Raw genomic sequence first — 12,282 nt, 5'->3', positions numbered from 1 at the left:
GGTATCCTTTAGTAGTGGTTTCRTTACAGCAATCCAACCATGAAGGCCTCTGAACAGTTGATGTTGAGATGGGTCTGTTACTTGAACTCTGAAGCATTTATTTGGGCTGCAATTTCTGAMGCCGGTAACGCTAATGAACTTATCCTCTGCAGCAGAGGTAACTCTGGGTCTTCCTTTCCTGTGGCAGTCCTCATGAGAGCCAGTTKKATCATAGCACTTGATAGTTTCTTAAAGTGCAGTTGCAAAAACTTTCAAAGTCCTTGAAATTTTCCAGATTGACTGACCTTCATGTCTTAAAGTAATGATGGTCTGTCATTTCTCTTTGCTTAATTGAGKTGTTCTTGCATTAATATGGYCGTGGTCTTTTACCAAATAGGSCSATCMTCTGTATACCACCCCTACCATGTCACAACACAACTGATTGGCTCAAACGCATTCAGGAAAGACATTCCACAAATTAACTTTTAACAAGGCACARCTGTTAATTGAAATGCATTCCAGGACTACCTCATGACGCTGGTTGAGAGAATGACAAGAGTGTGCAAAGCTGTCAAGGCAAAGGGTGGCTACTTTGAAGAATATCAAATATAAAATGTATTTTGATTTGTTTAACACTTATTTGGTTACTACATGATTCCATATGTGTTATTTCATAGTTGTGATGTCTTCACTATTATTCTACAATGTAGATAATAGTAAAAAAAAAAAACTTGAGTAAGTGTGTCCAGACTTTTGACTGGTAATGTAGTTAAAGTAAAAAAGGGAAAATCAATAAATATGGGTTGTATTTACAATGGTGTTTGTTCTTCACTGGTTGCCCTTTACTTGTGGCAACAGGTCAAATCTTGCTGCTGTAATTGCACACTGTGGTATTTCACCCAATAGATATGGGAGTTTATCAAAATTGGATTTGTTTTAGAATTCTTTGTGGGTCTGTGTAATCTGAGGGAAATGTGTGTCTAATATGGTCATATATTTGGCAGGAGGTTCGGAAGTGCAGCTCAGTTTCCACCTCATTTTGTGGGCAGTGTGCACATAGCCYGTATCCTCTTGAAAGCCAGGTCTGCCTACTGCGGCCTTTCTCAATAGCAAGGCTATGCTCACTGAGTCTATACATAGTCAAAGATTTCCTTACATTTTGGGTCAGTCAGTGGTTAGGTATTCTGCTACTGTGTACTCTCTGTTTAGGGCCAAATAGCATTCTAGTTTGCGCAGATTTTTTGTTAATTCTTTCCAATGTGTCAAGTAATTATCTTTTTGTTTTCTCATGATTTGGTTGGGTCTAATTGTGTTGCTGTCCTGGGATTTGTGTACAGAGCCCRAGGATCAGCTTGCTTAGGGGACTCTTCTCCAGGTTKATCTCTCTGTAGGTGATGGCTTTGTTACGGAAGGTTTGGAAATCGCTTCCTTTTAGGTGGTTGTAGAYTTTAATGGTTATTTTCTGGATTTTGATCATTAACAGGTATTGGCCCAACTCTGCTCTGCATGCATTATTTGGTGTTTTACYTTGTACACWGAGGATATTTTTGCAGAATTCCGCATGCAGTCTTAATTTGGTGTTTGTCCCAATTTGTGAATTCTTGGTTGGTGAGCGAACACCAGACCTCACAACCATAATGTGCAATGGGTTCCATAACTGATTCAAGTATTTTTATCCAGATCCTKATTTGTATGTCAAATTTGATGTTTCTTTTGATGGCATAGAAGTATTGTTTTAGTGATTCACCATAGTGAAAGCGTAGGCTCAGGTTCAGGGTCTCTATGTTTTTGGTTACATTTCTCAATTTCTTTTAGGTTTATGGATTCATTACAAACCATTTGTCATTGTTAATTTTCTTAGGTTGTCTGCTTGACATTTTTAGATTTAATAGGGAAGCTGAGAGATCAAATATACTGTTTAGGCTTTCTACTGTTCTAAGTTTACACCTTCACTATTACAGTAAAACATTTTGTCCAGGAAGTTGTCTAAAAGGGATTGAATGTGTTGTTGCCTAATTGTTTTTTGGTATGTTTCCACACTACTTTCCTTCCATCTARACCATTTAATATTATTTGGTTCCTATGGCTTTGATGAGTATTGCTCTGTTCAAGTAGACTGTGATTTTTCTGTGATCTGATAGAGGTGTCAGTGAGCTGACTGAACACAGTCTCTGGGTTGAGGTCTGTGATAAAGTAGTCTACGGTACTACTGCTAAGAGATGAGCTATAGGTGTACCTACCGTAGGATTCCCATCGAAGCCTACCATTAACTATGCACATAACCAGCGTGCGACAGAGCCTCAGGAGTTGTTGATTATGTTGTCGTAGTTGTGCCTAGGGGGGCATATGGGGGAGGGAATGCTGTCACCTCCAGGTAGGTGTTTGTCCRCCTGTGTGCTGAGGGTGTCAGGTTCTTGTCCAGTTCTAGCATTTAGGTCACCACAGACTAGTACATGTCCCTGGGCCTGGAAATGATTGGATTTCCCCCTCTAGGATGGAGAAGATCTCTTCATTGAAGTATGGGCATTCTAGTAGAGGGATATGCTGTAGGTAGCACACAGGAGGACATTTCTCTCTGTTGAGATCATTTCCTTTTGAATTTTTTGCCAAATTCAAAATGTTCCTGTTTAGATTAATTGAATAGAGTTAGGTCTGCTCTATACAAAATTAGCATACCCCCAGGATATGCTCGGATATTCTAGGATGAGCGCTCTCGCTCTCTGAAAAACSTGCTTTACATAGCATCACTCACCACAGAACTAGACCTTACCTTATATCTGAAACTGGGGACTTAAAGAGAGAAACCTGTTCAGTATTCCTCATTTGCAGATGTAAAAAACAAACTTAGTTCAGACCATTCATATTTTAGAGGCTCTTTTTGGGAGATAGTTAAATAATTCAGCCAACCTAGACTAAATGATTGCACATCATAATTTAAAACATGAGATTTGGCCATAAGAAGCCACAATGCCTTCATCCATTTCCATATGACACTGTATGCTTATAGTGGCTGGTGAAATTTAACAACCCAGAATATATGTGTCAAGCAAAACTACTGGCTATATCCACAACGCCATTCATGCCAAACCCCCCCATACATCACTTTATGACATAGTATGTGTCAGATCTTCCAGTTGTTGATGAATATGTTTAGCCATACTAAGCTAGTACCCCCACATCCCACACCCTTCATCCATCTCCACATGACACATTATCTCTCTATGCTTACAGTGGTTGGCACGTATGTGTGTGTCAATGCTTACAGTGGGTGGTGACAGGGTGTTGCTCTCTTCCAGGAACTCTTCCAAGGTGACCATCTCGCTGCCAGGCTGGGGAGCACTCCTCTGGACCGGGGTGTGGGAGTGTGTGTCGTAAGGGACAATTGCGCTCCAGGGGAGGGTCAGGGAGTGGGACACGTCGTGACTAAGGCCAACTACGTCATCACTGGGCAGACTGGCAGAACGGTCCTGCAGGTGCTCCAGGGAATCTGGATGGACAGAGGGAGGTAGAGATAGATAACTGCCGAAAATGACTTCATTAAGTCCGTAGTTGGGGATAGATAGTACCAAAAAGCAGGCTAAAATAGCGGTTGGAGATATGCTTAGTGTAACATCAAGTCTGGTATAGAAAGCAATGATTGTAAAAAATAAAAAAATCTATTGAATAGGTACTTTGCAGGGTTTACAGATAGGAATAGATGCTGGTTGTACCTTTGCAGTTGACAGGGGAGTTGCTGCTGGAGGTGTTGCGACTGAGCTCAGCAGAGCCTGGTCGATAACCTGCAGAGAAAGAGATGGAGGGGACTACATTTTCACTATGGCTCAGAGAGGTAAGGGAGAGAAAGAATGAATAAGAAAAAAGAGAGTGAGCAAGAATGAAAGAAACCTAGTGAGAGGGACACAGAGCCGTCTGACATGTATTGATCATCCTTGTTCTTTACCTGCGTTTCCATGGACAAAATGAGCATCAGGGGAGTGAACCCGAGAGTCGTCCTCATAGATGAAACCTGCAGAGGACACAGACAGAAAAGGGGGAAGTGAGAGTTACTCATTCACGTCATCACACATTTATAGAGCGATAAAGGTACGTGTTATGAGTCATTGGTCTTAACAGACGTTTCCCCACAACTTTACCACATCATTGCACCAACGTCTCTTATTAACTGTTCCTGTCCCACTTTACAACTGAAAGTGTACACACTGAAAGTAAAGTAAAGGGCGATTAAGGGTAATCTCCAAGCTGTAGGATAAAAACTAAAAACTAAAACTACTGTATTTACACACAGTAGGAAGTGAGCCGCCAGTATTTCAAGTATAAAAAAGATTTTCATTTTACATGAGCATAACCATAAGCTTATGTCTCTCAACACGCTTCAACCCTATATGACAGCCTATAGATAAACTATAGATAGTTGACTTAGTATCTACATACTGAATCCAAATGTTGCTCCTGTATAATATCATGTAGAAACTGACTCTGCAAGATGATGTAGCCTAAAACCACAAGGCTCCTTCCTGTAAGTGTTTGTGTATCTATTCCCCAGTTGATGGGACAAGGTTCTGAGATTCGACCAGAAGGTTTCAAGCAAAGTAAACAAACTTTCCATTAGACCGCGACTGTGATTATTGACTGAGGACAGCAGAATTATTCCATTAGAAAGCACTGAACACTGATTGTCAGCCAGATTTTTCAGCACTGTAAACAATGCATTCTGGGGGATTAGGGACTTAAGTCACCTGTTTGGTGTTATTCTAGAACACTAGCTAGGTTTCTATCCAATTGGCGACAGATTGTCATGCAAATATTTAAAAAAAGATGCACATTTCCCCACCAAAGGGGTTTCCATCAAACTGACTTGGTGCAGATAAAATGCTGTGCGTGAATACGTAGTGCACATAAAAATCACTTTTGTGATGAAGTGTCATGTACTGAATAACATTTATTTAACCCTTATTTTACCAGGTAAGTTGACAGAACACATTCTCATTTACAGCAACAACCTGGGTAATGGTTACAGAGAAGAAGGGGGATTAAAGCAGAAGTTAAATGTGTTTCCATCGCATTTTCAACTCTTGCAATGGTTTTGTCACAAAATAAGTTGCAGTAAAATTGCAAACTTGCCCAATCTGCCACAAAACTGTGGATGGAAACCTGGTTAATGACTAAGTAGAGACTGAAGCAAATTTGTTTCATGACATAGAAAGGACATACTGCGGGCCTATACTATGTCATGGTCATTGAAGACGGCAGRGCATGGGCATTGGGCCCACTGTACCTTTGGGCCTGCGTCCAGGCCTGGAGCTGGGTGTCAGGCCTGAGGTGGAGGGCTGGTTGACGGGGGTGGAGTGAGCAGCAGCCCCCCCTAGCTCCACACCTCTCCGTCTGGCGTACAGCTCCTCAGTGCCATTCACACCCTCACTGCTGCCCCCTGAAGCACGGAACAGCTCCCTGCCTCTGGACACTCCACTGTTGTTTAGTGCTAGGGAAACAATGACAGAGCAGTTAGTATCTATGATTGTACCATATCCTTCCAAACAAACCCCATTCTGGACWCAGCAGACGCAGGTGAGCTGGAGGCTGCTGGACAGTGGACACAGTTAGGGCAGGTGGACTATACATTTGTTAAAGCAGAGAAGGGTTACCGTCAGCAAAAGCTTTCTAAGGGAACAAGTTGACTCCTGGCCTTTGGCGTGTTTACTACGGTACACTGATGTATAGTAGTCTCAATTATCACTTCTTCAGTCAGACCTTTCCAAATGACAAGGTACATACACCAATGGTTTTCAGAGGCATTTTGGACCTACCAATGTTGCTATCCGATTAGTCATAACGAAAGTATAATAGGCTAAATCCAATTTTACTTATTCAGGCTGAACCTTGGCCTGCTGAGACAGAATAGAACACTGACAGTTCTACTTCAACAGGAAGTGAAGGCCTTGGCAGTTTCCTGTCTGATTAGATCTCAGAAGAGAGAGAAAGATCACCAACTACTTCTCTGATAGAGTTCATTGTGTCAAATCGGAGGGCCTGTTGTCCGGACCTCTGGCAGTCTCTATGGTGGTGCCACAGGGTTAAATTCTCGGGCCGACTCTTTTCTCTGTATACATCAACGATGTCGCTCTTGCTGCTGGTGATTCTCTYATCCACCRCTACYCAGACGACACCWTTCTGMATACTTCTGGCCCTTCTTTGGACYCTGTGTTAACTAACCTCCAGACGAGCTTCAATGCCATACAACACTCCTTCTGTGGCCTCCACCTGCTCTTAAATACAAGTAAAACTAAATGCATGCTCTTCAACCGGTCGCTGCCCACACCTGCCCACCCGTCCAGCATCACTACTCTGGACGGTTCTGACTTAGAATATGTGGACAACTACAAATACCTAGGTGTCTGCTTAGACTGTAAACTCTCTTTCCAGACTCACATTAAGCATCTCCAATCCAAAATGAAATCTAGAATCGGCTTCCTATTTCGCAACAAAGCATCCTTCACTCATGCTGCCAAACATACCCTCGTAAAACTGACCATCCTACCGATCCTCGACTTCGGCGATGTCATTTACAAAATATCCTCCAACACTCTACTCAACAAATTGGATGCAGTCTATCACAGTGCCATCCGTTTTGTCACCAAAGCCCCATATACTACCCACCACTGCGACCTGTACGCTCTCGTAGGCTGGCCCTCGCTTCATACTCGTCGCCAAACCCACTGGCTCCAGGTCATCTACAAGTCTTTGCTAGCTAAAGCCCCGCCTTAGCTCACTGGTCACCATAGCAGCATCCCCCCGTAGCACGCGCTCCAGCAGGTATATCTCACTAGTCACCCCCAAAGCCAATTCCTCCTTTGGCCGCCTTTCCTTCCAGTTCTCTGCTGCCAATGACTGGAACGAACTTCAAAAATCACTAAAGCTGGAGACTCATATCTCCCTCACTAGCTTTAAGCACCAGCTGTCAGAGCAGCTCACAGATCACTGCACCTGTACATAGCTCATCTGCAAATAGCTCATCCAATGAACTCATCCCCATACTGTATTTATTTATTTATCTTGCTCCTTTGCACCCCAGTATCTCTACTTGCACATTCATCTTCTGCACATCAATCACTCCAGTGTCTAATTGGTATATTGTAATTACTTTGCCACCATGGCCTATTTATTGCCTTACCTCCCTTATCTTACCTCATTTGCACATGCTGTATATAGATTTTCTTKAACTGTATTATTGACTGTATGTTTTGTTTATTCCATGTGTAACTCTGTGTTGTTGTATGTGTCGAACGGCTTTGCTTTATTCTTGACCAGGTCGCAGTTGCAAATGAGAACTTGTTCTCAACTAGCCTACCTGGTTATATAAAGGTGAAAAAAAGAGTGCGTTAATACGCTAACAGACAGCAGTGTCTCAGTCAGTAGGGTGTCTGGTAGGCTACTGGCWGGCCAAAGCCTTTGATTCCCTTCCCTGCTCCCTCAGTCAAGCATGGGATTGGTCATTGATGCAAAGCCTACCGTGTTTAGTAGTCACATACATCAATAGATCCAATAGAACAGTTATTATGTATTTTAGCACAGCCATTGTCATTAAGGTGGGCTGAGCGAGGGGATGACAAGAATGGTGTGGAGGGAAAAGAGATGGATGGTGATTGTAAAAAAGCATGGCAGAAAGTGACAGACACACGGCACACAAGAGTACAGGATATGGAATAAAGGAAGATGTGAGATTGTGGTGTTTGGGTGTGAGACAAGGAGAGTCAGGGAGAGTATAGTGCTAGCTGGAGGCAGTCATTATCAGCAATGCAACACAGGCTAACACTTAACATGGAACAACGTGGCACAGAGAGCATGTGTACACAGGCAACCTAAACACTCAATCACTCCCTAAGTGGTATTTATATCACTCCTGGGGGGGGAGCAGAAYTCCTTTGAATAGCAGTAAATATTGCAGATTGCCTCCAAGTAATTCTCCTCTCAACATTCCTTCATCCATGTGGAACATGGTATTGATACTGGCTGCCAGACTAAGAGACAGAGCAGACAGATTAACTGCCTTTATTGGGATGGTAGGCATCGCTCTTCACAGTTACCCACTTTACATGATTAACCATATCAGGTGACACACAGATCTCTCATTCTCACAGAAGTAGGCAAAGCTGTTGGATGGCTGCAGCAAGGGGGGCTCCAATCCAAAACAAGGCTACTTACTGCAGGGTCTACCAGAGTGGAGTGCCTGGTGTGAGGATGGAGGCCTCAAACTAGCCTGTTCAGTTCAGAGTTCTGTGTGTGTGTGTGTGTGTGTGTGTGTGTGTGTGTGTGTGTGTGTGTGTGTGTGTGGTTGTGTGTGTGTGTGTGTGTGTGTGTGTGTGTGTGTGTGTGTGTGTGTGTGTGTGTGTTGTGATGGGAGGAAAGCTTGATAAGTGTGTATATGTGTGCATTAAGACATCTGTTTTCTGTAAGGAAATAATTACGGGGCCAAAAAGTAAAGATGCTACAGATAAAAGAAGGGGGTAAATAAAGAGGAATGAGTGAAGATGGTGTTATAAAGAGGAACGTGTGAAGATGGTGGTGTTATAAAGAGGAACGTGTGAAGATGGTGGTGTTATAAAGAGGAATGAGTGAAGATGGTGGTGTTATAAAGAGGAACGTGTGAAGATGGTGGTGTTATAAAGAGGAATGAGTGAAGATGGTGGTGTTATAAAGAGGAATGAGTGAAGATGGTGGTGTTATAAAGAGGAATGTGTGAAGATGGTGGTGTTATAAAGAGGAATGAGTGAAGGTGGTGGTGTTAGAACTGTCCAATGATGGGTGGGAGGGGCTCGGTGGTGCAGGTGGGGATGTCAGAGGAGGACCAGAAGCGAAGGCGTCTAGAGCAAGAACGTTGTGAGGGAGGCGTCTTGGGAACCTTCTCCTGACTCCTAGTCCTCAGAAAGCCAAACCGCTTGGCTGCAGTGACAGGGGGTACTGCTGGCAGGACTGTGGTTACTGTTGACAGGGCTGGGGCAAGGAATGGGGGTACTGAACAGGAGGGGGTTATGTTTTACACACAATGACAAAGAGAAGAGGGAGAAAGAGATTGAGTGAAAGTAGTTAACTGCATGCATTATATAAATGAACAGGGCCCGAAATTGCCCAACAAAGATGACGAGATAAAGTATTAAAATGTTTAGTCATGCAACAGATCCCCATTGAACTAGTAGAGAATGAAGAACAGACTTCAAAAAAACAAAGGCAAGATGAGTTTGAGGGGGAAGACATTTTAGATTTTGTGTAGCTAGTTTACAGCTACCTCTTGTGGAAAAAAATAGGACTTGTAGAACTGTAGGGCCAGGACAACTTCCATTATTCAGGGGTAGAACTACCCTGGATGAGTAGACATCCCCTCTGTCTGTCTTACCTCTGCTGGAGTATGTGGGGGTGGGGTTGAGGGCAGGGAAGTGTCCCTGTCCATGGTGGTTCTCCTCCAGAGAGTGGTTCCATACAGAGTCCAGGCTGAGGCAGGACTGGCGTGGGGGCAGTGGAGGGGGAGGCGTGGGGGGAGGGACGTCAGGGAAGTCCAAGGTGGGAGGTTCGGGCAGGGGAATGTCAGGGGCGCTCCGCACCCTCTCCCTGGAGCTGTCCTGTCTGTTCTTGGGCTTGATGAGTTTGGCCAGAGCCTTGGCCCCGGCCCAATGGTTCCTCCTGACAGACACAGACAAAAAGGAAATCACAGTTACACTCAGACATCCATCTAACTTCAGCCCATAGGTCACACTGGACTAGTGGAAACGCCTGCAGCAAAGCTACCACCTCATCCTCGACAGACGAAACACCATGGCAGGTGGAAGCTAGTCGGCCTACTGATGCAGCACATAGTACTAGCAGCCTGCCAGCCCCTCAGAGACCTCACTGCCCGGGCCTGGCAATGACAGTGGCCTTGTTCCTCCTTTTCTTCCACCTCTCGAGAATAGTGCCAGCCCTCCTCCTCCTCTCCCAGAAAACCAAGCTGATGACTACCAGAGGCCCAGCGGCACTCATGAGAGTGACCTCCCCTTCTGTGAACACTGGTAAGCCTACGAGTGATGAGAAAGATCACCCCGGCAGCGTGGAGTCCAAGTTCCAATGTGTAATATAAAAAGGATACCTGCTAAATACTGTAAATACAGAAGCTATAGKTAGGCTAGTAGGCTAGACTACATTGTCTACATAATGAAACAATCCATAGTAAGCTATTSTTTTGATGGTGGACTGATTGTATTTGGCATTAATAGACAGGTTTTATGCAGCACAAACTTTCTATCCAAGCTGTGAGAGCACGAGGACAGCTAAGGTAGGCTATAGGCATACAGGACAATTGGGCAGGAGGGTTTACTGACCATATGACCTGACCAGGAAAAGCTCTGGGATCTAGGGCTTGCTAATGGATCCATTTGTCATCCTATTCATAGTTAATTGACTAAGCTACATTAGCAAATCAAAATGTAACAGTACTAACTTTTTAGGGGTTGGATCATAAAACTTGTACTGATCCATGATCTTCTCCTCCAGTTTCTCCTTCTGCCTCCGGAGCAAGTTCAACTTGTCACTGGAAACACAGGAGTTGTTAGATTTATTTATGACATTCAATTATCAAAATGACTTTCCTCTATACCTGCACACACACACACATCTACTTACATGTACTGTTTCTGCTCTTCGTGGTAGAGCTCCTTGCTCTCCATGGTTCTCTCCAGCAGGGTCTGGTTCTGTTGGCTCAACATCTGGATCTGACTCAGTAGGTGGTGGTTCTCCTCCTCCAGGTTCCCCTTCAGACGGGTCAGCAGCTGGAGACAGAACACACAGATACACACTGTTGCTAAAACTGCAGCATGTACATGTGTCACTACAATTCAATTGCATTATATCCAACTTTAGAAATGCACTAAACGTTTCATATGGTTTAAGTCAATGGTTACACTGACCCTGATGAAGTTGTATATTAAAGATTAGGACACAAATTAAGCCTACTTCTGGACGAAACTGCACTTTCAAGTCTCTAAAGCATAAAAGCTGTATGTGCAGTAGCTGATTGCAGTCCTCGAGTGTCAGTGGTCTGTGTACCTCACAGTGGTTGTCCAGCTTGGTCATGGAGATGTCCAGGCCCTGGTGCTGCTCCTTCATCGAGTCGTATCTGGCCTGCCAGCGGTTTACCTCCAGCTGAGCTCTGTTCAGACCGGTCTTCAACTCCTTGGTCTGCACCTGCAGCCCGTCATACTCCGCACGCAGTTGGGAGTGAGTCTGGGTCAACCTACAGGGGATGTCAAGAGACAGTATGAAGAGACATATGAGGTCCTGGTGCTTTGCAAAATAAATCACTCTTCAAAAGCCTCATTTTAGGGTCAGATCGTCAGTTTTGTAGTTAGTTAATTTTGTTCGATTTTTGCATTGAGTTCAGCCATACTGATTGTTTCAGCCCATTCACAGACTTTTCCACTTGGCAACAAGTTTTATCTGATTGTAGTGTTACATGATACGTGGTAGTGTGTCTATACGGAGCAAGATAAGGAGAAAGTCAGCCATTACAGTATGTAACCACCAGAGGGTACCAGCGTCAGGCTGTACTCTACCAGTGTTTCTGCTGCACTCATATTTTCCATTGGAAACACGGTTCTCTACATTTTAGTAATTTAGCACACTCTTATTCAGAGCAACTTAGAGCATCAATTAGAATAATGTGCCTTGCTCAAGTGCACATTTCTTCACCTAGCCGGCTTTGTGGATTCAAACCAGTGACCTTTCAGTTACTGGCCCAATGCTCTTAACCACTAGGCTACCTTCATTCTCTCCCATATGGTGACGTTTGTAAAGCTGGAGTTAGTAGGTGTGGTTGTATAGAGGTGCTGCTGTACTGACTGAGCTCACCGGTCCACCTCCCCCCTCAGACTCTGGTTCTCCCCCAGAATCAGCGCATTTTTGTGGATCTCCTCTCCTAGACTCTCCCTCTCCTTCTGAAGGGTGGACTCCACTGTCTCCATGGCATCTTTCTGCTTCAGCAGCACTATGTACCTGCACAGAGAGAGACACGGAGACTGGGTTAAAGATAGAACCTCCACAGTAGTCACATAAACAGATATATGGTGCCCAGTTAACTGTCCCCAGGTTGTGTGTTGTGTTACATCTAAAATAGGCCATGGTGATCCCATCTCTTATAGATTCCTAATGATCACCAAACCACCTAACCTCTCTTTACACTTAATAAGAAAGAAACAACAATAGCGATGTTAGATTGGACTAGAGTTGGTTGGAAAAGTCATGAGATATTGAGCGCCTGTGACGTGGTGGTGGTTTGTTCTA

The 12,282-nt window shown here is 44.1% G+C and overlaps 1 protein-coding gene across 1 annotated transcript in view; it reads right to left on the bottom strand.

The window, feature by feature from the left end:
* Positions 1–12,282, bottom strand: part of LOC111963418 (protein Daple-like) — an 81,616-nt gene that overhangs the window by 3,462 nt on the left and 65,872 nt on the right. Inside the window, exons 22-30 of the mRNA XM_070443411.1 lie at positions 11,851–11,994; positions 11,050–11,236; positions 10,627–10,772; positions 10,445–10,534; positions 9,368–9,651; positions 5,255–5,458; positions 3,920–3,985; positions 3,690–3,758; positions 3,243–3,466 (exon numbers count right to left, since the gene is read on the bottom strand). Of these exons, the coding sequence (XP_070299512.1) occupies positions 3,243–3,466; positions 3,690–3,758; positions 3,920–3,985; positions 5,255–5,458; positions 9,368–9,651; positions 10,445–10,534; positions 10,627–10,772; positions 11,050–11,236; positions 11,851–11,994 (1,414 nt within the window). The remainder of the gene's footprint in view (positions 1–3,242; positions 3,467–3,689; positions 3,759–3,919; positions 3,986–5,254; positions 5,459–9,367; positions 9,652–10,444; positions 10,535–10,626; positions 10,773–11,049; positions 11,237–11,850; positions 11,995–12,282) is intronic.

This window comes from Salvelinus sp. IW2-2015, linkage group LG4q.2 (assembly GCF_002910315.2).
Source record: "Salvelinus sp. IW2-2015 linkage group LG4q.2, ASM291031v2, whole genome shotgun sequence".
NCBI lineage: Eukaryota > Metazoa > Chordata > Actinopteri > Salmoniformes > Salmonidae > Salvelinus > Salvelinus sp. IW2-2015.
The sequence above is the reverse complement of the archived record's forward strand: the minus strand, read 5'-3'. Positions and strand labels throughout refer to the sequence as shown.